This window comes from Falco naumanni, chromosome 1 (genome assembly GCF_017639655.2).
Source record: "Falco naumanni isolate bFalNau1 chromosome 1, bFalNau1.pat, whole genome shotgun sequence".
NCBI classification, from domain to species: domain Eukaryota; kingdom Metazoa; phylum Chordata; class Aves; order Falconiformes; family Falconidae; genus Falco; species Falco naumanni.
The window spans coordinates 83,296,497-83,324,051 of NC_054054.1; the positions used below are offsets into that span (position 1 = coordinate 83,296,497).

Genomic DNA, 27,555 nt, shown 5'->3' on the forward strand with positions numbered 1-27,555 from the left:
AGTAAACAGATTTTTGTCATAAGCAGAATACACCTATAGCTTTGCTAGAGATCTAGGTACAGAAACTAATCTACTTATTCTGAGTTAGAGAAGGGCTCTGTATGATAAAGCACGGCACTGAAGTACTTCTGAGGCCACAGAAATCAGTTTTTCTATTTATTTATTTTGGAATATTACACCAGCACCAGAGAGGCAGTCACAGTTCATCTTACCAGATGCTTCTACGTTAACAACTAGTGTAGTGCACAGAGAGAATGGCCAAGGTTAATTTTGTTGTGATGTGTTACAGTTCTAGGCTCTACCGCATCACTGTTAACCAGCAGTCAAGTTTGCATCATCTGCTAGTTTTAGTTTGCAGACACTAGCGCAGACAGAGCAGCCACCGGGGAGCCTGGCACCCTCTTCCACTCAGGACGCGCTGAATGGGATCCCAAACCAGGATTTCAGACTCTGTTTCAAACGGAGCACCCCACTGATGCACTTGAGTGCATGCTGCGTGAATCCGGGTACAAAGACCAGGCAGCTTGGTTCCCAAAGAGATCCTTTCCAAAGTGCTGAACCATTCAAGTACGCGCTCATTGTCCTCGCTAGCAAGTCAATGTTTAATGTCATTCCAGAGTGAAATTAATGGTGTGAGCAGAACTTTAACTTCTCGTCTCCACCCCAATATTTTCATTTTCCATGACTTGCATATAGCAAGGATCCTATGCATCTGTTATGCATACAGTTGTAACTAACCTACATATGCAAACTTTAGCAAGGTATCAAAGCAGAGCAACAGGAAGCATATGCACAGATCAGGGTAGAACTGATACGCAATCTTTTTATTTCATACAGTACCATTCCTCCAGACAACATCCCTTGGTCAACCAAAGTGAAATACCCTGCCAGGTTTTGAGATCTTTCCAATAAATACTTTAAATAGAACTGAAATAAGCACCTACAACTACAAATATTTTGTGTGGGTTTTTTAAAAAAATTACAATATTTCAAATATTTCAGTTATTCAGGACTTAGAAAAAAGTGATCCAGTTAAACAGACACAAATTTGCAGACTGCTTCAGACTACTTAAACATACTCCCCCCTCCTTTACAATATCTGCTAAAAATGTCACTTTGACCTACTTGAGAATAACATTAAAAAGCGTATGCCTCACATACATCAACTATATATACTCCTGAAGAGAAGGAATCAAGTCAGTAATTTTAGAAATCAAATTATATATTATAAATAAATAACAAATGCCAGCAAACTTTAAGCAACTGCTCTTTGGATATCCAACCTGAACACCGAGAAGACCACAAAAATAAAAGTATCTTAACCATTAACAATGGCAAACCCCACACTTTAGCCATTAATTCTGGAGCCCTACGTAGCACTTTTGTATAGCACTTAGAGCCAGGAATATGGCTTGAAGGATTGAGTTTTGCACTTTGACAAAATACCAAACTCTCTACCAAAGTATCACCACCATAGCCAGTAGAGGAGGCTAAAAAAACGCAGCAGTGCAGCAGCTACCTAGTTCTCAGTCTCTTTTTAACAAATTAAGAGCCCAGTGCTGCACCACTGATTTAACAAACACCTTCATCTCTTACGTTAATAGCATCTTTTCAGCTCTGAAGAAACAATAATATATTATGGATTCACAATCAAGAAATGCATTGTGACTGCAAATTCTGTTTCATATATCCCTCTGTATGTAATGAAGAATTAAATTCCTTGCGCTGTATTTGAGCTATAAGCAACCCTCTGAGGGGTTTTAAATGAGCTTTAATGATTGTTCCACATGAGGATTTTGAATACTAACATTATCAATAAAAACAGGTCTATAAAATATGCCAGCTCCAGAGATCTGTTTCTCATAATATAATGTGATTGGTATCAATGTGAAGAACTAAATCATCCTGCAGGCAGGGGTAGGTAGGATAGCATCCATTGTAAAAAAACAAACGTTATATTGAAAACAAAATTGCAAGGCTCATTAGTATTTCCTGCTGATATACCACTACGGCTGGAGTCCAGCAGCCCTCTCCTTGTTTACTTTGTCTTAAAAACATTTATCCCAAGGATGCAAATCAAATACCACCGAACATTCAAGTAACATTCTCATAGTGCTCCAGTATGCCCATGCTCAAGGACAGCTATTCCCTTTCCACCTACTGGCATATCCCCCCAAGGACTTTTCCCTATAGCAGTAACATCCTGTACTGGTTAGGCATCAGCATCTGCAGTTCCTCATCGCTGTAGCTTCAGTAGCAGTGCTTCCCCTCTCAAAAAAACCCCAACAAAACCACAACCAAAAAAACCCCAAACCCCACAAAACACAAACAAAAAACCAAAACCCTACAAAAGTACTCTTGATTATTCATCACGCAACTTTTTATAACATCGTATCGCTTTCAGTCTACTCTCTACAAAACCACAATTTCTTCTTAATGCACAATAATATTTATAGCAATTCAGCTCTAACCTTGGTCCCACTCCACTTCTCTTCCAAGAGGCAGCCGACAGAGTCCTGGGACAGAGCTGCCTCCCAGAGGGCCCCAGGCAGATGAGCGCAACGGACCAACGAGATCCTTATGAAGTTCAGGGGAGGCAGATGTAAGGCCCTGCACCTGGGAAGGAAGAGCAAGACAAGACAGGCACCACAGGGCTGGGGAGCAGCTCCACAAAGAAGTCCCTGGGGACCACCAAGCCTCCCAAACCTCGCGGGCGTACCCAGACAGTGGGGTTTAGTGACATTCTTGGGCTTCCCCAGTCATCCCGGCCTCCACACACATCCATCCCTCAGGCTTCAGGGCTCACCAGCCCAGGCTGATGTGTGCACTCCTGCTGCTGCACCAGCCCTTCCTCAGACTGAGGTTCTGCAGCCACCCAAGCCCCAGAGGGTCTAATGGCTGTCCTCCCCACGTTACGGATACCCGTGAGCTCCGTAACTGTGCTCAAGACCAAAATCAGATTTCTGAAGGAAACTCGTGCTGGGGAGAGGACCTTCAGAGACCTCTATATTCCTGAAATCAGGATCAGCCTTAACTTCCCCCTTGTTACCTTCGTAAGAATTTACCACAGAATTTTGTAGTACGAGTAAGATTTTCACTAGCCTGGTGCTTTGGATATTCTCATCAAGACCACAACAATGAACCTCTTCATTCAACATCAACATCCAGAGGCATGCAGTTCCCTAAAACTATTTTTATAAAACATAAGGAAATTAGAAGTGTGTTACTTTGAATAGAGCATATTCTCACGTATTTAAGGTATGACAGAACTTGCCTACTAAAGAATAGTTTACACAAAACATATTGAAATCTTGCTTTAAAAACAATGTGACCAATAAAATATGCAACCATGTATTATAAAGAAGGCTTTCGTCACTAGAAAAGGAGATTGTTCACCGAGAGCACACCGGAGGCAAAGAATATGTCAACACATCGATTTAAATTGTGTTCCTTACAATCTCTGCGCCTCTGAAAGATCATTTTGCTTTGTTGCAACACATTCCTAATGACCTTTTATACACTGACACATTAAAAAAATAGAAAAAAATAGGGAGTCTTGAGTTGATTTTAAAATCAAGAGGCTTTTGAAGTCAACGAACATCCCCAGAAAGAGCCAGCCCTTTATCTTCGACCTGGCACACAGAATTGCTAAGCAATTTTACTTTCCATCAGTGCTGGCACACTCCAGGCAACGGGCGACAGGCTGGGCGGCAAGACAGCATTACCTAAAGAACCGCTGCTGCCACAGTGCCCTGCACACCCGAGAGGCAGGACTTGGACACAGCACAGCATAACAGCACCCGATTGTTGGGACTTGGTTATACTGAAAACCCTGAAACACATCACTATCTGAAACTCTCTCCAAAACAATACACTATACATGTGATTGTACAGCTCTCTCTATCATTTATTATTCTTTATAAAACACAAGTTTCCTTCTGAGGCCACCTGCATCCAAATAGGAGTCCAGTTTTCACAAAATCCAAATTGAAATGCAGCAAACACAGTACTCCCATAGAAGTCAATATTCAAGAAGTTCAAAAGTAGAAGCAAAAGCTATTCCACGTCAATTGGTTGGTTTTGGTGCTCAGAAACATGCCTGGGCATGCTTGACTTAGTTGTGTAAGTATACATACATACAGCCTAGACATACAGCTACTGAGAAAACCTTATACTGCAAAGAACAGATCTCTTTAACCCTTCATCTACACCAAACAAGAAATCAGTTTGCAATTCCTTATTTCCTCTTTTCCCCATCCCAGAAGCATATAGGGATTGAGAAGACTGTGCTAGGAAGAATTATTTTGTGCCATATGAAGTTATAGCGAGGCAACATGGCCCCAGATGCTCTCTTCAACTATAGGCATGTGATCCAAGAAACTTTTCCACGGACAGATAACCTCATATTACATACACAGTATGTTTCTTTCACACCTTTAATTACCTAGAAGCCTGATTAGCAACTGAATGTATGCCAGAGACCCAGCACTTGGAGGCTTTAATAGCCCTGGCCAAATCTTTTCTGGGGCCAGCTCCCACACCACAGGCCCGGGCACCTGCTTCGTCTCAGCCCAGGGGCAGCAGTTCCAGAGGAGAAACAGCCCCCAGCTCCACCACAAAGCACACAGGTCCAGACCCCGACCTGTGGACTGAATTCCCAGCCTGACCTCGGCCCTGCCTCGTCACCCCAAACCCGCCAGGCAGCCTCGACCCTTGCTTGAATTTGTCTGCGGGCCCTGGGTCTGCCCTGTTTGTCTCATTCAGGTGGCAAGGGCCAGGTCCCCGGCTGGCCACACTGTCACGCTCAGCTTCCCACCCCTCAGACAGCAGCCAGCCCCTGCTGCTGCCTGACAGCATGCGTTAGTAACAAATCTTTTCATAAAGAGCAGATTTCACTTTTCTTGCAATATTTCTTTTGAAGTTCTGTGCCACACATAGTAGCCCTATCCACCGCGCAAGGTTGAGGTGGCTACATCAGCCACATCAATCAGCTGAGCTGAAATGAAAATTCTCAGACTAGAAGAATGTTGCTACTGGAGTTCCTAGTAGGTTGGTTTAGGGAACCGTCTTAATTAATATTTCCACTCATGGCCTTGCCTGAAGGAGTATATAGGTACTAAGGAAGTTGGGTAGTGGCACAAAGTTGACATACACTGAAATGAAAGCAGTAATATGCTGGGGAAAAATAACAAAGACAGCCTGGAAAACTGAAATACTACAAGCTCAGTGAGATCTAACACTACCAAATGCAAGCATGGGAAGCTAGCAGTAAATAAGCAAGTAAATAAGTAAATAAAAAGAAGCAGAGCGCAAATAACATCAGTTGAACGTGACAAGGGAGAGACCCTAGTTCAGTGTCTGGTGACTGCACACCAACGCTGTGAAGTCACTCTGCAGAATTAAAACGTGAACTGAGGTAGAGCAGATGAAGTATTATCAGGAAGGATGAGAACTAACACAAGTTCTGTTGGGGAAGGAGTTTATGGGGCCTTATCCAATACACTGAGCTCTTCCCATTTCTCCATGCTGAAGAACATAATGGGAGGCAGAAAAGGGACCGGAGGAATGCAAACCCCATTTTATTAAGGGACGTTACATTAACTTAGCTTATTAGCCAGTAAAATAATGGCTGAGGCTGAAACACAGGAGGCACATATAAAGACCAGAAAATAAGGAGTTTTTTGAACACAAGTTTGGTCCAACACAGGCTGTGGATAAACAGAAAGGAGGTTTCCAAATAGTAAGTTTCTGGAAACACACTGCATTAGAATCACGGGAGGAAAACCAACCTGTACCAGCAAGACCAAGCCCAATTCATGGAAAAGGTCGACAGCTGCGTGTGTAGCTTCTGTCAAGATGCAAAAAGCAAAGGGATATACCACAGTTAGAACTGTGTAACTTCACAGGGATACACCTGCCCAGGTTAGCGCATTTATCAGCCCCAGTCACAGTTCATCGGTCACTAGTAAGAAAGCGCAGGTAATTTTCCCCCTGAACTGAGGGACGCATGCAGGGCAGCCACTGGCACCATGTGTTGTCTGAACATTCCCACTGCCAGAGGGAAACACAAGCTGGGTCTGCCTTAGCAAGCAAAGCAGTCCAACGGGAGGAGATCTATCAGGCAAAATACTTGGTGCTGGGGATCTGGCATCCACACTGAAAATATCTCAAGAGTTTTCCCCTTTGTGCTAACCACAGTCCAACTCTGTTGTGTCCAGAGTGCATTAGATACATTCCTGGAACACATATTGCGGTTAAGCTTTGTCCAAAATCAGTTCACACTCTGAGACACTTCTCTGCAATGCAAACCAAAGCTCAGTAAGAGGACACAACCAGGAGACTTGCTTCAAAAGTTCATTCTCCATCAAAATTAACACATGAATCTGTTGTCATTACAGCATGCCAGCCTTAAAGCTACACACAGTTTGAGATGGACAAAGCCTTACCTTTCCATAGACCCAGGTACGCTTCCTGAGATTAATCTACAGCACCGATGATTTCAGCCAGTGCTCCCAACCTTGGTTTTGCCATGATGAAAACATTTGGCTCGTTCCCCCCCACTAATGGCATGAGAGAATTTTCCAGCATAACTGAAAACACAGGTACAACACATCCTCTAACAGCAGGCATTACCGTGTCTTACTTGAGAGGTGGGGTGATAGTCACTTTTCTATCCTGCCCTACACTCATTAAATACAAGCTTAAGAAAGGAAGTTTCAAGGTCACACCAAATTCATTTGTAAGTGTTTACTGGTCTGCAGCGGTTTTTTCCTCCTTTCCTTTAGACCATCAATAAAACATTAGTTGTGAATGGCTGATTTGTTCCAGTTCCAGAAGGTACACTCCAGGCTCACTGCAAGGCTTTTCATTGTGAAAACACTTTTGACATGACATTGCTATGTTACCATCTGCCTGAGTGACAAATCCCAGATAAACAGCTTTATTGGGACACTCTCTGTCCCTTAACACACAATCTATGCTAAACTTCCAGGGGCGGTTTTAAATATCCTAAGACCAAAAACAAACACTGAAACTAGCACTGTATGGAATATCTTGAAAGGTTATACTAGCGGATATATACAGTATGGAAGACCCATACAGAGAAAGGTAAGTGGAAAAGAGGTACTATATTTACTATTTATTAAGAATGAGAAAAAAACCAAACAGCCTACAATTCGAGCCGTACTGGGGTTTCATCTCATGATGGATATCATAAGGAGCGGCAAGGAAGAAACAGGAAAGGAAGAAGGGAGTCCTTTGCCTTGGAGATGGGGTTGGAGTCAGAAAGCTTTCTCTACTTCATAGTATATGCTGAAAGAGCAAAGGTCCTTTACTGCCATCACCTGGAATAGATGAAACCAGGAAAAGAAACTTCCTCTTCAAGCAATACATTCAAAACTCATTATCTGCTGTTATGCAGATACAATGACAACATAGGGTTGGTTCCTCAGGAAAGCAGTCAAAGCAGCAGTGAAAACAGAAAATGGTATCTGTCAAGAGAAACGGATATATCTTCATTCAACCTCTGCACAATGAAACCAAGATGATCTCTGCAAAACACAGATAGCATTCTACATCCCAGCAGGGCCATTAAACGTGCAGTTACCAAGGTGGTAAGTATAAAAAAAAAAAAAAAAAGAGAGAAAAAAAAAAAGAGACAAAAGACTCCAGAAGATGTAGGAGAAACTGGAAGAGTCTGAAGAGTAAAGCAGAATAATCAGGTGTATCAGACAGAATGGCAGTGGTGGTCTCAAATCTCCATTTGCTGATTATGGTTAAATTTACCTAAGTGTTATCAACTTCCTTTGTCTTCCACGCTGACCTCAAAATAAATGTAGGTGATGTTTGGAGAGAAACAGACACAAAACAATGTTCTAATCTACACATATATATGCAATTTGTCTGCTTTTCAATAGATCCCATATAGAAAAAATACCTTGCAGCTTCACATGACAGTCATTACTACAGCTGAAAGCAACAAAGGAATACGAAAGACAACAGCCATTGAATGCCCCTCATCCTCCATTGCACAGCCATTCAGAAGTAGACTGGTCTGCTAAATATTGAAGAACTCTTACACTGAGAAACAAGACCTTCCCTACTTAAATAGGCACCTCAACACATTCTTTGGATCAAAATTAAAGATTAATCCAGTAGCTTCGAATCACTTCTCAGAAGGTTTAGCATTCACTTTTTTAATTCACTGCAGTGATTTAGCTCTAAAAAACACTCAGATGGTATATGGAGCAGTTCTATGTTGTCTGCCGTTCACATGTATCATTAAGGAGTTTTAAGACTCTCAAAATAACACAGGAAAAAGCGTCCATAATTCTTTGAATGAAGTCTGTGCTGTCAGGGGGGAAAGCCTTCCGTAAGTTTAATGTTCAATCAATTGTCTTTTCTGTTTCAATAAGGTAAAGAAAAGTTTCACAAAAAACATGATGCTGTACTTCAGAGTCCAAAAGGATGAGATTTCAGAGGTCCTGGAAATTCAGAAGGTAGAAAACGCAAAATATGGTGTGTGTAATACATTTCTCCACTTCCCTAAGTGTGCCTTAACGATCAAGGGGGAACAGATGCACAGTAACTGGCATTTTGATGGTTCTTGAACACCTGGCAAAAGCTCAGCTGCAGCTTCGGTTTGGATAAACAGCAAATAGGCTAACGATCTCTTTTCACCCAAGTCTTGTGGATGCAACACTAGCTAAAAACCTAGGTGTAAAATTCCTCAGCTGGTATTCATGGCTCTTTCACATGAGATATCTATTGTTATTGTTTCATTATGTCCTTTTTCAAATCGAGTCAGAAAGAGAAGTAGAGTGAAAGCAAAAAATGAAAATAACATCAAAATGTGTGCATGCTCAATTCAAGTTTTAATTAAATCCTTGTGTCCATCTTCTGAAAACATGTCTTAGCTGTAACACCTATCTCAGGTCAAGAGTAACAGGCACCACCAACCGAAACCCTAAAGTATTAAATATATTACATGAGAGAAACAAAAATAGGAAGCATAAGAATAGAAAAGCAGCTCCGTGGAGCTGGAGTGCAAAGAGCACATGCTCTACAAGAACAGGCTGGCTTGTGGCGGCACACCTGAAATGGCAGGCTTGTCTGGAGGTATGCTACACTACAGTCTTGCTGCTTGCACTGGGAAGATTTTCAAACACACTGTTGAGCACTTACCTTGACAAAAGCCACTTCACATTGGTTCCCATGGCCAACTATGAAAAACAGGAAAGGAAATTGTCCCAAAAAGAGAGCCCTCAGTGAAGAAACATCTTGAAAGTAAACTAAAATGCCAACACTAACTATGTAAACCAGCAAAAACAAAACCATAAGCATAACCACTAATTTGAGTTTTGCATCCATCTCCTTAGCTTAAATAAGTAGCAAAGTGTCTAAGGGAAGGATTTCAGCATCTGCTAAAGACTTTAGAAGCCCATATCTCACTGGAAGTCACAGATTTAAAGGAGATTACTATGCTATTAATATAGTGTTTATTTTGTTCAAGGTCCTGTGGGACCAGCAGGATTAACTCCCAACTCCTGCCTTTGCCACATATACATGCATGCAAAGCATGGAACAATATATGTTGGAAGATACTTTCGGAAATCATCTAGTCCAAGCCCCTGCTCAAAGCAGGGCCACTTCTGAAGTTAGAGCAGGTTGCCCAGGGCCTCATCCAGCCAAGTTTTGGAAAGCTCCAAGGATGAATATTCTGCATGCTCAGCAGGTAACTCGTTTCATCTTTGGCAGGGCATTCAAACAATGACTCCCACCTGTAAACTGCAATAAGGACACAACCTCACTTCGAGCACTTGTATGGCAATAAATTCAGTGCCTGTGACACCTGCTTACCTTGATTAGGAGATCTACATGCACACATAAGCAATGTCTCTAATTCCCATGCATCTGAATATCTCTCTGCTAATATTTAAGGACTTGGGAACGTAATTTTAAAAGGTTGTGGGCGTCAATTACTTCTGGAAGGCAATTCTGGTTGAAAGATCCATTTTGGAATGCTTTTGAATACTGAAATATTTGAAACCGTAAGAGAAACTGGAATCACCTGTTTTATGAAGGTCTGCAATACATTTATTTTTTTTTTTTTACGATGGTAAAATCCTCTTGAGAGGAACTGTCCACTGCCTTGTTTTCACACAACACTGCAGAACAAACCTTTCCATTTTCCTGCCTTATCCATATTTTAGTTCAGGCCTTTTAGAGCTTATAATAAATGAATTCAGACTTTATAGGTAATTGCTTTTCCCATAGATTGACCCTCCCTCGATTCAGACACAGCTGCAGAGTGCCAAGCAACAACAACTTCAGCCTACAACATATCCTGAGAAACTTTCTTTGGATTAAGTTAATGGCCCTAAATCATTGCCTCAGGCCATCAACCCTCTCAATCAGTCATTAATCCCCAGAAATTGCCCAGGGCCTCAACCGTTATTGCTTAAACACACTAAATAAGGTTTTGAACAAACAGAGCAAATGAAGGTCAATATCACAAAACAGAATTCAGTGAGAATTAAAGAAAATTCTGAGAAGTATCTAATAGGTCTGGACCAGTTCAAGGGATACAAGGACTTCATTGCAAGGTCCTCTGTGGTTACTGAGGACAAGGCCAGACAGCCAGGGGGTTTACCTCTCACTTCAGTGGGCTTTAGGTCAGAGGCTTAATGCTCTGAACCCTCGCTTCTGGCACGAGGTCAGGTCAAAAAAGGTGCCTGTAATGCCAAAACGCTGAAAATAAAATATAATTGCATGATATTTTTAGTTATCTTGGTGTAGACAATGCATTTCAAATACACTCTGCACAGGACTCTACGATAGTGGAAATATTTCTTTCTAGACTTTCCAAAGAGAAAAAGTGTTCAGGAGCTACCTTTATGATGGATTTTGCTTAACCCCCTCCCTCCCCCCATACACACACAAAGCATACTGCTCTTCCACCTGACAAATTATATGCATGCTTCCTTGTGAAATCCGTTGTTTCCTCTGTTCATTCCCTTAGTCCCATTCCATTGTTCATTACTGTTGCTAATAAGCAGTTATCATCAACTCTCCTAACCGAGAAACAAGAGCTTTACTAGCCCCTTGAAGTTAGTTTTTTTCCTTGTGTGGCATAGTCAGCTGGCGGTACCTGGCCTGTAGAGGACTTCTGCACAGGAATCCTGTCAAACTGGGCTGAGATCCCGGCCAGTGCTCGCCAGGGCAGTGCCTAGCACAGGCTCGGTGGAGCGCTGCTGCCAGCTGGCGGCCAAAGGCCGGTACTGCAGTCCTGGCGCCGCGCATGCGCGATGGCGCCTCCCCCCTGCGCTGCCGGCCGTTAACAGCGTCGCGATCCCGCACTGCCTGTAGGGTGGTACCGCGGTACCCGCCGCTGGCTCCCGGTAAGGAGCCGCCACTGCGGTCCCCCGAGCACGTTGCCAGCGCGCGCTCGGCACGGGAAGACGGAACTACAGCGCTGCTGCAGCCCCGGGACAAAGGCAGCCTGCGGGTGCTCGCTGCTGCAAAGTCCCCGCCCCTAGCGGGAAGCCCCCCAACCTGGAGACCGCGGGGGTACGGAGCGGCTGCGCCGCTCCACGGTTTCAATTCCCTCTCGCTCGGCACGGTTCTGCCCTTGCGGGGCTCGAACGCGTGCTCCTCGGCACCGGGCCGCTTCTGCGCATGCACAGCTCGAGGCCCCATTCGCCCACGTCAGGCCAGGTCTGCGCATTGCACTGCCCTTAGGTTGCCAGTACCGCTACTGCACATCTGCCATGAAGGGAGTAACAGCGGGCCTGCAGAGAGGGACTTGGGGGTACCGGTGGGTCAAAAAATGGACACAAGCCAGCAACCTGTGCTCGCAGGGCAGAAAGCTGACCATATCCTGGGCCGCACCCAATGAAGCATGACCAGCAGGTCGGGGGAAGCGATTCTGACCCTCAGATCTCGTGACACCCACCTGGAGTACCGCATCCGGCTCCGGAGTCTTTGGCAAAGCAGGTCCAGAGGGGAGCCACAAAACCGATCAGAGGGCCGGAGCACCTCCCCTAAGACAGGCTGCGAGAATTGGGGTTGTTCAGCCCGGAGAAGAGGCTCTGGGGAGACCTTATTGTGGCCTTTCAGTACTTAAAGGGGGCTTGTAAGAAAGATGGGGACAGACGTTTTAGTGGGGCCTGTAGCAATAGGACAAGGCTTAGTGGTTTTAAACTGAAAGAGGGTAGAATCAGAGTAGATAGAAGAATTTTATGATGAGGGTGGTGAAACACTGGGAGAGGTTGCCCAGAGAGATGGCAGATGCCCCGTGCCTGGGAACATTCAAGGTCAGGGTGGACAGGGTTGTAAGCAACCTGATCTAGTTGAAGATACCCCTGCTTCCTGCAGGGGGGCTGGACTAGTGCACCTTTAAAGGTCCCTTCCAACACAAACCATTCTATGATTCTGTAAACTACCACTGTCATCCTGGCCACTGTGTATTTATATATACTTGAGGAAGTTGAAGTCCTTCACAACTGAAATTTTACTCTGAAAGTTCTGAATTGCCTTGAAATTCTCAAGAGCTTTTCTCCAAAACATCCCTTCCAGAGATACTGATATTCAGGTCCCGGACCGAACACCATACTTGAGGTTGTTTTACAGCAGGGCAGCAACGTTTTGTAGAACAAGTGAGGCTGAGACACTGCCCAGACACATTCTCCTCCATGTTCTCCCACACCCCTGTGGCAGCACCTTCAGAAAACACTTTTCTATTCATTCCTGATGGTTCTAAACCTCTCTCTCAGGGCCCGGCTCTGAACTGTGACTAAAGCAAGCCTAGTGGTACCCACATCTGTGTGAATTTCTCCTTTAACAGATGACGGCCCAGATGGGACACTAGGACACAAGAGGAAGGTGTCAGGAATCTCTTCTGGACATAGCCACTACCAACGCTCTGCTGCTGGCAGCACAAGTTTTTCCTCAGTTTGTGTCTTGGATGGATGGTTTTGAATCAGTAAGAAAGTTTTACCATACTACCTGTAGGTAGATGTCCTCAGTTTTCTAGCACAGATCTATACGATTCTTTAACTATTTCCCCATACAAAGGAACAACAAGAAGAATGATTTTTAGGGTGTTTGCTCTATGACTATAGTAACGGTCTTTTTGGAGGGAAGACTCGCTATTTGGTCAGTCCAGTCAGCTCAATGGTCCTTGTGCTCACCAAATAGAAAAGGAAGTAGCAGGACTACAGGGCTGGAACAGGGGAAACACGAGACTTTCCCTTCAACTTTTATAGCGGACGACTAATTTGATAGTTGCTGGAGCTCAGACACAAGAGCAGGATGTCAGACATGCTTTTTCCCTGGACACACTACGTAGTACACTATGACTCCACTGCTTGCTTGAGGAGACCGATTTTGTAGTCGTTAGCTAAGCAAAACTGAGCTTACTCAGCTTCCACAAGAATGTTGGGCAGTTGTATTAGCTGGTACTGTGGAGGTGGAGCTGCGGAAGGTTCTAACAGCGTGGGCTTGTCTGAGCTTGGTCTTTGCCTCTTTCAGGTGTCCCTTCTGCAGACCCAGCTGGGAAATGCAGGCAGGACTGTATTGCGTGCTGTGCAAACACCAGCCAGCAGCTGCCTTCTCCGAGAGCTCTCTGACTCCTTGGTGGCTGTGGTCTGGGAGCCCAAAGCTGCTGTTGTGGAAGCTCAGAAGCTGGAGCAGCCTCTGAACCTTCTTTTCCTGCAGCGGAACAGCTGCAGCATCACAGGGTTCCTGTCTTGTGCCCTCCCCAGAGATGCATTCTGTTTTGCTGTGGGTAAGAGGGGTGCATTTGCTTTGTTCGCATTTGAAAGCAACTGTTAGCAAAAGCAATGTTAATTTATTTTTTTTTTAAATAGAAGAGACTTTGCAGGACTGCACTTTTTGAGTACGAAAAAGCGAGTGGTGTAAATATGTGGCATAGGAAGAGTGTATGCGAGGTTCTTCCTTGTACAAGTAAGCCATTATGAGCTGTTGCACGATTTAACTTCTTGAGTTCAGAGGCAGCCGTTCCCTGTGACGGGAAAGTGAGGTGTTACCAGAATGAAGGGGTGCAGACTACGCGGCAGGGATGGAAGGTGGGAAAGGCAGCGGGGTCTTTCCTCCGCCTGCCTCTCCACCCCCCGGTAGCCGCTCTCGGCACAGCCCGCACCCCGCCGGTGGCCCCCGCAGAGCCCCGGGGGCCGGCAGGCCCGGAGAAGCCCGCCCCGGCGCAGAGCGGCAGCCCCAGCCCCTCCTCGGCCGGCTCCGGGCCGCGCTGCCCGGCGGGGCGGGGGGCGGGGCGGGGGCGTGGCCGGCGGCGGGCCCGGCCCGGCCCCGGAAGGTGGGTTCATTTCCGGCCCGCGCGGCACCCTGGGGCGGCGCGAGACGTTCCCCGGGAGCCTGGGAGAGTTGCGGGCCGGGGCGCGCGGCGGCGCTGGGTGAGCGGTCGGGCTGCGGGCGGCCGGGGCCGGTGGGCGAGCCCGGGCGGGGCCGTCGGGCAGCGGCCGGCTGGTTGTCACGTGGCGGGCCGGCGCTCGGCCGCGGCAGGGAGCGCCTGGCGGCGGGCGGGCCGAGGCGGGCGGGCGGCCCGGCGGCCCGGCCGGGGCCCGGCGGTTCCCGTCACCCCGGCAGTGACAGCGGTCAGCGGGCTCCTCACGGTGCTGCCTTTTTTATTTCTCGGAGCTGCGCTGCTGCCTCAGCGAGGCGGTGAGGAGCGGCGGCGGGGCGGCCCCGGTGCTCCCTTGCGGCGGCGGGGCCCGGGAGGGGGGTCAGCCCGCGGCGCCCCGCCGCCCCCCCGCCGCCCCCGGGTGCCCGGGCAGCCGCTGCAGCCGCCGCAGCTCTGCGCGGGGCTTTGTCTTTCCCCCAGCCGCTGGCTGGGCCGTGGCAGCGGGCTGGGGCCGCAGAGGCTGCCTTGGGGCCTGCGGTAACGCTGTCGCAGGGGGCGGCTCAGGAGCCTCTTCAGCCCCTGCGAGCGGGCAAGGGAAGGAAAGCAAGCCGGCGGCTGAAAAGCCTTCCCACCCCAACCCACCCCCTGCCCGCGATTGCTGCCTCTCTGTAAAAAGTATTACAAAGGGCAAGCGCAAGGAATTGGTGGTCCCTCGTGGTTATGCAGCCAGGCCTGCTGGGCACTTAAACCAGTGCGTCCAGTCGGGCAGTATTATTTTTCTAGATTGTAAATGAGGCTGAGGTATAAACCCAATTACGTTTCTGTATGGCAGTGTGCTTGGTCAGAGAGCTCAGTTGTACTGACAGAGCTGGCACAGAGTTCCCTTGTGACTCCAGATTTCACTGTCTTGTTGAAAGGCTCCAGAGCCTGCTTTGGAAGTCACTTGGCAAGGCACAGCTTTAAGATGTTAAAAAATATAAGATGTTTAAGAAGAGGTATCTTCTTTGTTATCTTCCATCCCTAACTCTTCTCTCTTTTCTCCTCAGTCTTCCCTATCATTTGGATTATAGTCTGGTCTTGCTGCTTCTTGAATTTATTTTGTTTTGAAGAAGCCGTGAGTCTGACTTTTTTGGGCTTGAGGTGCCGTGTCTGGCCTGGCATTTCCTTTGGATTTGAGAGCTTTTCTGTCCTTAATACACACTTCTCCAGTTTTCTCATCCTTTCCAAAGGTTTTGTTACACAGCCTTGTTAAAAAAGCTTCTGCTCCAGCAATAGTGTACTCCCTGAGCTGTGCACAAGCTTGGTCATCACTGGCACAAATAAGCACTTGCCCTGCAGTCAAGGAACAGTACCACGTTTATAATCTGTTGTGCTGTATTTCTTACCCAGCTACAAGATTTCTCTTGAGCAAATTGTTTTTAATGATCCTAGAAGCGTGCCTGCGCCAAATGCCTTTACATTTGGTTGTCACAGTTCCTTTTTTGGACTTTCAGGGAGTAAACTGCATGCCATTTTGTACCAAACAAGAGTAGAGAAGGTTAGTGGATAGGTTCAGCATTCTTTATTTTTACACCATCCGAATAGGTGGTAAGAATGAAAACCTTACTTGAGGCAAGGCAGACATAGCATGTATTGAAACATACTTGGACAACTATTTTTCTTTTTTTTTTTTTTTTCTTTTTAAACCTGGAATAAGAGAGAACTTCATTTAGACCATTCTAATTTTCAGCCTTTGTCAGTTGGGTTGAAGATTCTAAAAAAATACGTGTTTCACACAGTACTATTGACATTTGTGGGCCTTGAAAAACAATTCTCCACGAGCTGACTCAGATAAACTCCTACAACACCAGGCGCAAGAGCCAGTTCTTATCCAGAGTCAGAACACTGTGGGTGGGAGAAAAGAGCACTTTTTTACCCTTAATGTTTCCTAAAATAAAACTTGGTGAAATTTAAGCGGGTGAAAGCCCTAAAATAGGAAAGGCAGCAGAGCAGTCAGAGACACACTTGCCTTCTAGTCTCTACCCCATTTAAGTGCATCTCCTGGAGAAGTGAATTTTGAGGTGCATAACAAGAATGTGTAACATGGAAAGGGCATAAGACAGAAAGTCCTATTTTTCATTTTTTTTTAAACCCGAACGTTACCTTGATCATTATAAATTTCTACATTATTAGTTTTACTGGTTTTGAAACCAAGGTATCATTACAATATTGAAATATAAGTTAAAATATTTTTTCTTAATTACACAGTTTTTTTCCTAAACGGTATTGCATAGTAACCAACAGCATTTCTCTTTTAGAGCAAGAACTAAACAGGAGTTTAAGTAAAACTAAATGGTTTTACAGAGTTTATGTACATATGTACAAAAACTCCGTGTCTTAAGTCCAGAAATCATGAACTTTAAAACTAGCTCTTTAATAAAACTACAGTAAAGAGTTAGGTTCCTTCTCTCAAAAGTCAAGTAGAGGTAAAAAGTAGCTGTACTGTGAAAACTTACATAATTTAGCATTCTCTCACCTGGACCACCAAGGTCTTCACTGTTCTTATTCTCATTTTCAAACTCCTTCAGGACTTCTCTCAAAGCTTGCCATTTGGGGTTACTTTCTAGGACCAATTCCCTCTTCAGTTCTGAAACAAAGTAAGATTGAACATAGCAGCTCTTAAAGCCAAAATATCCTTCAGAACTTTAATGGTTAGATGTCAGTCGTGTGATGGTTGTTGGCAAATACAATATTCAACACCTACATATGCAACTTGTTGTGGTAATGGGTTGGAGATCACTCATATTTTAAAATGGGGTGAAGTGCATTAATGAAGCAAAAAGTTAAAATATTCACTCATTCTTCAATTCTGGAAGTCCCAAATATATTTTTTTTAATGAAAGCAATGGCAGCCTCCTACCTGTTCACATAAAAAAGATCAAGCTAAATACCAATGTAATTCAACAACTCCATAAAAGCTCTTCCAATGATCACCTGAGCAAACTTAGAAGAACCCCTTACTTCTTCATGACTTTTTTATGTTATGATATGCTTTCTGAATTAAGATTATGTCTCAACCCAGCTAACAGATTGAGATCTTGAGCTGTGTAAGATCACACAGGGAACCACAGCACAAGTAATAATATGTAGAGCATTTGAAATTGTGTGACACTCTCTAACTTAACACTAGGAATGATCAGTACTATTTTCCTTCTTTCCATCACTTTTTTCAGAGGCTTTGCCTTTCTGATTCAGTTTCTCATCTGCAATGCAATAAACTCTAGCTCTAGCATTTAGAAACACGGAAGTACTAGAGTCAAGAAACAGCCAACCTAAAGGGGAAAAGAAGGCAGTAGTAGTTTGACATTTGCGAAGCGTATGTGTTTCAACCCTTTGCGGTAAAAAACCCGAATCTATCTGGAATACCTGTGCTACCTGCTTGCTATGCAATTACTAGCTTAATAGAAGACAGAAATGTGATGCAAATCTCACACTTAAGTAACAGCAGTTAAGTGGGAAGATGAAAGCATTACCTGTCAATAAAAAACTACGTCCTTAAGGCTGGTTATATAAAACCTAATTAGATACCTTCATATATTTGGGAATGTTAATTAAAGACATCAACATTTCACTGTTCCATGCATTAACTTGTACGGTTATTCAGTGTTTACCTGAATTCTCACCAAAAGCTTTTTTACTTGCTTTCAGTGACTCTAGAAGGTTAAGGAAAGCGACACAAACATACCGAGTTAGATACAGTAGCAAAGTACGTAGTATCTTCAAATTCTGGACCAAAGATTTTGTCTTAGCTCCAAGTTGATGGCACAGAGGATCTAGATAGCGATGTATCATCTAGAAATATAAATTTGAGAGTTCAAGATGTCAAATACATTGTATACTAACAGAGATAAGAATGGACATTTTTTATTTCCTTCAGGGGATGTCACTTGTTTCCCAAAGTGATTAAACACTCAATTAAGGATGCGATAGCGAGGTATTTCTTTTGATAACTAATAATCTTTTGCAAAGTTAACATAATATAGATGCCTTTATGTAAAACATTTCAGCAATTAGCAGATGTATATAATTTAATGCCTTCAGTTCATACTTTCCATATAATTATAAAATACTGGTAAAGTAAAACCCCCCTTATTTTACTGGTACTGGCCTGCGCCTTTAGTCTAGTATCCTTTACTTGGGTAAAGTAAAAAACATTACGATGTCATTTAATTCTCAAAATAAGATGAGTCCTACACAGATATGCAACCTATAGAGCATAAGGAAAAAAACCTCCAAATATTTAAAGTACAGAAAGCCCTACATCAAGATCCAATCACAGGTAACAACCATATGTCAATGCACTGTTTTAGGATTTTACTCTACAGAGAGCATGTATGCCAAACAAGGCAGAACTGCCAAAAATAACACACAATTAATGACATACACAGTAATTAAAAGATGCACACGCATACATCTGTTGTATATTATGTATTATAGACAGTGCTCTTCCTAATAGAGACAACAAAAAATATAAGCAGGAAATTCAAGAGCAAAAAAAGGGGGTGGGTGGGGTGGGTGTGAATAACAGCGTACTTATCTCTCAAGTATTTTGAGCTGAAATTGCACACATCTTTATCATCATAATACACCAACCATGAATCAGGATGTTCTTACCATAGAGACTTTGGAAACAAAGAAAGAACAATAATACCAATACACCAAAACCCCTACTGGCAACTGTATCATCACCATCACGGATTAATACAGTTTCTCTCCTTGTACCAGTAATAAACATATCATGGGATAATACTCAATTGCTGCTGGTTACTTATTTTACAAATAGTATTTTTGTTTGCATAGTAGAGAGTTTGAAGATCTACATCCCTTGAGTTAGATACAGCAGAACAATCAAAATGGTACCTTGTCAGAAGGTTTACCAATAGCATTTTCTAAAGATAGATCTTGTACTTCAAGAGCTGGATTGTAACATTTGAGTTCTCTCAGACATGCATTCAAAATGTCCAGGATCAAAGTCTGAATAGCAAGCATACCAGGTGTCATCAACACATGTATTTCCACCACTTCAGGTTTATGCTTCTCTAAAAATGAGTTCACTGCTATATGAAATCCAAGAGGAAAACAGCTTATTAAGATTCACATGTATTGTCTGCTTGACCTACAACTATTCAGAAGTTTGTATAAACTACAATTACTTTAAACAAAGAAGTTAATTGCAAAATCATTTTCTACCGATCTGAAGACTGCAATCTTAGGAACAGCCTCAGAAAACCATCTAGAAAGTTACCGCACTACATCCTACATCATTATTACACATAACAAATATTAAAGTAAAACAAAAAAAAAAATCTCATCAGGGAGAAACTGGAATGGGTTCATAAATCCTTTGGAATCACATGGTTCCACTAGCAGATTCTGTGATGTTCCTAGCTTCTGATCATAAGCCAGCAGGTCCTTGTTAACACACAGCCCTTACAGCCAATCCAGCTGTACAGGTATAGAGATGCTACCTGACTTTTACTAACTGAACAGACTCAGAAAATGCCATGCCTGCTGACCCCAGACTCCACAGGTGTTTCCCTTACTGCATGCTGCACCCCCAGGTCTCTGCATGGTTCAGAAGCCAAGGAAGAAAATTTAAAGAGAGCTTCTATTCAACCTCTTGTATCCTATGTATGTCTACTTCTGCTTTGTGATACCGAAAGAAAGACTGTTAAGGGTTTACAATGCAGAGTAACAGTACATTAAGATAAAGTGAAACACATTCCGGACTAAAGGAACAAATGAGCAGACCACCTTGGCCCAATGCAAGAGCACTGAATGGGTGATCAGCTAAAGTGCCCAATTCCGTTTGTGGCTCTGCTCCTAAAAGACCTCATGCACGTCACAAACTTGGCAATCTGGTTTCTATCAGTGATCAAGAAATATTCTTCATAAACAACATACATGGAAAAGATGATTAAAAAAATATGACATGTAGAAAGAAACCCATGGAGTTTCATCACAGCTGGAAACAAATACCTCCGTGAATGGCAGATTTGAGAGCCTGTACTTCTGTTACTTCACAGCTTAAATAATCTGTAAGTGCAGTTTTTCTTAAGCTATTAAGAATGTCACTTTCCGCTGTGATCTCTGTTGGCTAAAAGGACAGCTATACCATAAGGTTCAGCCCTTACAGACTTAGTTTGGGGCTATTTTAAAAAATACAGAAGTTTAGGGTCTTTACATTTCTTCTGTCAAAAAAGGAATTAAATTTGTTTGGAAATACAAGAAGAAACACAGATTAGTAGCGTGACTGCATACACCTCATTGTCTTATGAGCCCATTGTAACACCCTTAATTATTTTTTTTGTTTGTTTTGGTAAATTTAACTCTCCAGTGAAATGAAGAGGTACCTTACCTTGGCCACAGATAAAGTTTCCTGACAAAAAGGTTTCCCATCACTCTTTCCACATGGCAAAAGCCAGCGTTAAATGCAACCACATTATCTGTAAAAGCTTTAGTGAAACCTCGCTTGTTCTTCTGGCGATAAAGTCGTAAGATAAATGCCTCCTGACAGGATTCAATGATTCTGTGCACTTTCTATACCAAAATGCCTGGCAGAATAAAAGGTTTTCAAGTTACAAAAAAGTAAAGAGGTCCAATTTTTTATAGCTTTTTCCTCAAAACTGTCTTTTAACATTTTTTTCTTAAATAGAGTACAATAGGAATTTAGATATTCTAAAGCGACAGTAGAACAAACTTCTGAGGGTTCAAACCAAGCCATTCCTCAGTTTCAGTGCCATGGAATCCCCAAACAACAGTACAGGGTTCACGATGCATCTTTAGCAAAAAAACCCCCAAAACTCACCAAACCAAAACAAACTTTGAGTGGCAGGATATAACTTAGAAAATTCTTTAGTCCTAAAGCAAAATTTGAACCTGAGCCTTTTAAAAGGAGTAAAAGTGAATATAAGACATAACATGCTATTACAACAAAGCAAGTTTGCTATGTTCAAAATTGTGACATTTGTATTATTTCGTTAGAGAAGTTCTAGAATTACAGAGTTGTCAAGTAAGTTTCATTTGTAACAGTTCACGTGTTTACATAATCAAAGAACTTTGGAAAACATTTTGCTTCCCCCCTCTTGTGACATACATTTTCACACTTGAGGATAGAAACAACCGCCAAATGTATGAATACACCTCCAATTTTCTTCATGGCTATGGGTATATTAGGGAAAAAAAGATTTATCGTGCACATTTTGGTAGAGAAGTGAAACAGTAGTTTAACTACACCAGGCATTTGAGGTGCATACTTCAGGGATTTACACTCCACTCAGCCAAGACCTGTTAAAACAAAGGCTTCCCGATGCTTGTGTTAAATAGCGCATTACAGTTCTTCACTCTCGCCCTAGTGAGGCGAGTCCTATGCGGTACTTTTAATCATTCGCAATTTCCAGTGGAATAATAAATGCCTTTCTGAAATGGAAGTAAAGGACATCAAACATCACAAGTTTTACCTTGTACCTACAGAAGCTGACAAATGTACAGTGCATTTAATTTTTACAAGTTCCTTCAACTTGGCACCCAAGCATTGATTTTAATATGCCTTTGCTTTGCAAATGCAAAGGCATCTATAAGAAAAAAACTTCCAAAGAACTGCTAGCCATTCATGATCGAGTCATGGAATAATCCACTAAAAGGTATTTTTCTACCTAGATACTTTTACATCTCTCCTGTGAAGCAAATTTTTAAAGACATAATAATACTCGTTTCTGAGCATCTTCGTTTGTCAAGATGTGACTCAAAGGACATTACAGGAGATACAGAATTTGTAAAGAGATCAGCAAGACTAGGTGTTTATCATAATACTTCCCTACTGTCAGCCAACATAGCTTATGAAGTGCATCCATACTGCTGTGTAAGCCTCGGTAGAAACAATCTGCCACCGTTTACTATACCAACTTGCATCGGTTTTACCATGCTATTAAGTACATAATTTCTATTTGGCCAAAACCACCAGGAATAATTCTTCTTTACTGCAGTGATAATTTCTTATCTTCATTTCACTGAATTTATGAGTTTATCAGATACTAATTCACAAGTGGTTGTACACCGATTCTATACACAGCATTTATAATGCCTAGAAACAGTTTTTATATGTTAACTCCTCAAGAAACACTATTACAATTTTTTGTGGATTTTGTCCTGCAATTTCACACACAGATGTTTCCAGCATGACCAGGTGTTACCTGACTTTTAAAATGAAGCCACAAGTCTATCAAAGTTGCTGTCACACTGACCTCCAGTGGCAATTCAAAACCTGGAACAGCTCTGGATCACTATAGGCCAGGACTTTTTAAAAAATCTTTAGTGTCTTTCTTCTTTTCATCCTGACAAACTCCAAAGGTGTGTTTTCTTTCTCTGCCCCCTCCTTCTTTGGTAGGGCAGAAAGCAGAAGAAGGAGTCATCAAGGGTAAGAACAGAAATTAAAATAGTTGCCCAGAAAACGTGTTCCCTTTTTTAAACCCAGAAATTATAAGAATTGACAAATCTAGTGTCCTTTGGGTCTAGCATAAAACAGTTCAAAATGTTTTACAGGTTACAGCTTGTCATACATTGACAAAAAGGAAGGGGATACATCTTTTGAAGCGGAAACTTACATTCTTCTAAGTGTTCAATATTCAGTTACATTTAGCCATTAAGATGTTAACATTTAGATAACAGTAAAATATTCTTATATCCCTGCCTCTTAGAGATCTATTTTACTAGCTCTCCAGGGTGCGACAAGGTTTCCAGCTTAGAAAAGAACATAAAAACAACGGTGGTTGGGACAGAAGGGGAACAGAACACGAGAGGAAAAAGCTAACTGCTAACCATAACATCTTTCATGTATAACTTCTACATAAAACCAAAAAGGCCACAAGCTATTCCCAAAATCTTTGCAGCGTTAATAACAGTATTACTTCATAATACTGCTATTTAGATAGTGTCCAAAGCATGTCAAGACAAAGATTAGTAAAGTATTGCTACTTTTAGAAGGGAAAAGTCATCAGGAGTAATTTGTTAATGCAAAAAATATGTAGCATGCATGGCTGACAAAACACGACATCTAAAATCAGTTTTAATCATAGGCCATTTAATCATAGGCCAATGTCCTGTAGACCATCTGACACTATTTCACCAAGTGCAATCAACTGTTCTTAAAAAGCCAGTTCGAATTTTATGTTTCTGATGTCAATGTCATTATTTAACTGCTGATTTGTTTTCCAGCCACTAACTGATATCAGAAAGCCACACAAATGCATGATGCAGTATCCAAATACAACGTGGATGTTTTCAAATTTTATGATTAAATAAGGCAAACAAGTTTGGAGCAAAGAAAACCATTTGAAAAAAACTACATATTTGCTCCTTTTACCTCAGTCTTTGTGGGGAAAAAAAAAAGGAATAATTGTCAATACCAGTTAGTAGAACTCTTCACATAGAATTAAGCTTTATGTATTTTCAAACAGAACAGTCTTACCTTTATTGCATTAAACTCTTACCAGTAATAAGGTTTGCAGGAATTCTGTCAGTCAGGAAATCTACCACAAGGATTCGACTTGTTGCAAAGATGACGACTCCTTGTGTGTAAAATTCATACAAGTATTATTTGTAATTTCATTGGTAACACGCCGAGGAAGATGAACAACTTCATCTGACCTCAGCTGATCGACAAAATACTCCTAAACCAAAAAGAATAAAAACACAAGACATTACTGTGGCAACTGATAAAATGGATGCAAACCCCCCTTAATTAGACATACTCGGTTAGTTTCAATGAGCTGTCCAAAACAAATTTAAAAGCATGACAGTATAATGTACTACCCAAGAAAGGAGAACTACCATGATTTTTTTTCTTCTTTGGTATACTTTGCTCAGTTTCCAACTCATCCAGGTGATTCACAGATCCGTGTATTTTCAGTAGTAGCTAGACAATACTTAAGCAAATACGAGTAATGGTAGTCAAAGGACTTTATATTTTCTAACGTTTTAATAACTCTTTTTCAGAGAACAAGCAAATTTAATACTGACTTAAGAGCAGAGAGCTGGGAAGACATCATCTGGGATTCCACTCACCTGCTACCAGAGACAGCTACAACAGGTAGCTCATACACGTCAACCTTAATCTTACAAACTACAGCCGTGATATTCATTCCCCGTGCTCACTACAGAGACCCCCAGCACATCACCTCCCAACGGCCGGGAGTCTCCCTGCTTCCAGGGAAGACAGAGTGGCACCTTTTTGTGCAAACAGGGACAAATTCGGTGACAAGTTCCGCTCCTTTCTGCTACCTGGCTACTGCCAGGTTTCTCATGTTACAAGTTACGCACACGAGCTTACTTCACTCGTTATTACTTGCAGGCCGCCATCGCGCCGCAGCAGCTCGGACCTGGATTTGCCACGGAGGCGCCCGGCCCGGCGAGGCCGTCTCCGGCAGGCACAAAGGCCGGGCCGGGGAGGGCAGCCCCCGCTTCCCAGCACAGCCCCGCTCCTCCCCGCCCAAGCACAGCCAGCGCCCCCACCCCCCCAGCACAGCCCCGCCGCTCGGGGAGCCGGCAGCACCCCCGGCCCGGAGCAGGCCGTGCCCGCCAAAGGGGAGCGGCGGCCGTGCGGGCGAAGGGGCGGGGCGGCTGGCAGGCGCTGCCCGCACGCCCTCGGCAGGGCTGCTGTTGCGCACCAGTCGGGCGGGCTCGCAGCAGAGGCGCAGGAAGCCCAGCGGGATGCGGTCGACGCCGAACCCGCAGGCACAGATCAGCAGCCTGTGCTGGTGGAAGAGCTCCAGGAGGACCTGGTTCTCCTGCTCCGGCAGCGCTGCCACGGCCGCCGGGCCGGGCCGCACCCTCCCACGGCGCAGGTGGGCGCCCCCTGCTAGGCCCAGGCCGCGCCCGGCGGCCTCGAGTGCCCGGTGCTCCACAGTTCAAACAATGCACCCTGGTAGGGCTGTAGCATCTCATCCACGTGTGATGTGAGGAGAACTGTATCCTCTAGACCAGAGGTCCTCAAACTACGGCCCGCGGGCCGGATACGGCCCCCCAGGGTCCTCGATCCGGCCCCCGCTATTTACAGACCCCCCCCCCCCCCGCCGGGGGTTGGGGGGGAAACCAAGCAGCCGCAGATGACCTCCTGCCACTTCATCCGCACGCTGGCCCCCTGGTTAAAAAGTTTGAGGACTCTAACCAGGGGGGGACTACATGGCCGGAGGTCATCTGCAGCTGCTCGGTTCCCCCCCCAACCCCCAGCGGCGGGGGGGGGGCGGGGGGGGGGGGGGGGGGGGCGGGGGAGGTCTGTAAATACCGGGAGCCAGATCGAGGACCCTGGGAGGCCGTATCTGGCCCGCGGGCCGTAGTCTGGGGACTCCTGCCTAGTGAGACATCTCAGGTTTATGTGATTCATCGGGGTGTAACTCTGTTGTACCTAACTCCGATACAGCTGAGACCTACCAGTTCCCAAGGCCAAAGTCACCGGAAGGATGGGGCAGGCATTTACTCACTATGGCTGAGGACTCAGCAGGATGTCAGAGCTCCTAGAAGGATTTTGCAGTTATGCTTATTTTACAAACTCAAGGATGTATATAAACATCTGGTGTCTTACTCTTAAGACAAGCAGACCTAAAAGGACAGGTTACCGAAGGAGGACATGGTTAACATGCATAAACTTTTACACAGTGTTTTAAAGTATTGCTAGCCCTAGAAAGAAAGCTGAGAGCCATATGATGGGACAGGACAGTGAGCCACATATTCTATTTTCTACACATGTGACATCATGTGTAGAAAAAAAAACAAAAGGGTTTTCCCCCTCCTTTCAGTTATCATGTGTTGCCTTCTAATTGGGACCACTGTGGCCTTCCGCAGGGTCCGGTAAGGGAATGAGGACCCAGGCAGTGCTGGGTCTCCCCTAACTCCTCCCAGAGAGCACCTCGTAATTGCTAACGGGCCATCCGTGCCTCATCGCCGGTGGGAGATTGCAGCAAAGCAGTAGTTAAGTCACAGTGCAGCTCGATGCTATCACATGAATTTATCAGGACATTTAAGCTTTTGAAGGTACTTCAAGGACAAAATGCTAAAAAGTTTTTACTATGGCCGGAGGAAAAGTGGGACGATGCAAAAAACAAGGGTTCCTTTTGTCACTTGTCCCTAAGCTTGTAGAACGTAAGTTATACAGAGATATTATAAAATGGTGCATAGGCATAGCGTGTTAACCATAATGGAAAATGTGTGTCAAAGTAATGCAGTTGATTTGGTAACGCATCTGTAGCGAGAATGATGTCGCTGTTTCCTAGGAGAGGGGGGAAAGAGAGCAAGACATTCTGCCCCTTGCCCTTAACATATTCTTTTCATTTCTGAGACATACCTATTTTTTTTTAACCTAGGAAGAAGGAGATTGAGTTCAAATCTCTATTCTGTGTGCCGCTTTTTAGATCCCCAGGGAATCTGTCCTTTTTTGAGTAAAACGGTGAGTCTCAAGCCTATAGCAGGTCAGGGAAAGGCTGCCAAGCACTTCCTTCCCTTCAGGTTCTCCTGCCCTTTTTGACTGTGGCACTGAAGGCCACCGCTGCTTAGGAACCCCCATGTCTAATACAACAGCCCAACATTCTTGTTGAAGCTGAGTAAGCTTTGTTTTGGTTAGCTAACAACTACAAAGTTGTTCTCCTGAAGCAAGCAGCGGAGTTGTAGTATACTACCGTGTGTGGGTTAGCGTCCCATAATCCAGGGGAAAAGTGTGTCTGAGCTTCAGCAAGTAGCAAACTAGTCGTCTCGCGTTTCCCCTGTTCCAGCCCTGTAGTCCTGCTACTTCCCATTGTATTTGTTGAGCACAAGGACTGTTGAGCTGACCGGACCGACCAAATAGCGAGTCTCCCCTCCAAAAAGACCGTTACTATAGTCATAGAGCAAACGCCCTAAAAATCATTGTTCTCGTCATTCCCTCGCACGGGAAAATACTTAAAGAACTGTACAGATCTGTGCTAGAAAACCTAGGACATCTACTTACAGGCAGTACAGTCAAACTCTTAGTGATTCAAAACCATCCTTCCAAAACAGAAGCAGAGGAAAAACTTGTGCTGTTTTTGGCTCTGTTACCGTACTCTTTCAGCAGCACATTGCTGGAGATAGAAGAGAAGAATTAATGTCTTCTGGAAGAAGACAGTGTCCAA

General features: G+C 43.9%; 1 protein-coding gene and 1 long non-coding RNA gene across 2 annotated transcripts; one reads left to right on the forward strand and one right to left on the reverse strand.

The window, feature by feature from the left end:
* Positions 1 to 15,335: 15,335 nt before the first annotated feature.
* Positions 15,336 to 18,210, reverse strand: LOC121091690 (DNA repair endonuclease XPF-like). The gene is given in 5 exon segments (XM_040601784.1): positions 15,336 to 15,508; positions 15,510 to 15,709; positions 16,893 to 17,003; positions 17,560 to 17,688; positions 18,028 to 18,210. Coding segments are annotated over 5 exon segments (732 nt in total). The 5' UTR covers positions 18,209 to 18,210; the 3' UTR covers positions 15,336 to 15,397.
* Positions 18,211 to 18,212: 2 nt separating this feature from the next.
* On the forward strand, positions 18,213 to 27,397 carry LOC121091711. Its single transcript, XR_005829017.1, has 3 exons — positions 18,213 to 18,350; positions 24,410 to 24,503; positions 26,773 to 27,397. It is a non-coding gene; the product is annotated as an uncharacterized LOC121091711 (long non-coding RNA).
* The last annotated feature ends 158 nt before the right edge of the window (positions 27,398 to 27,555 follow it).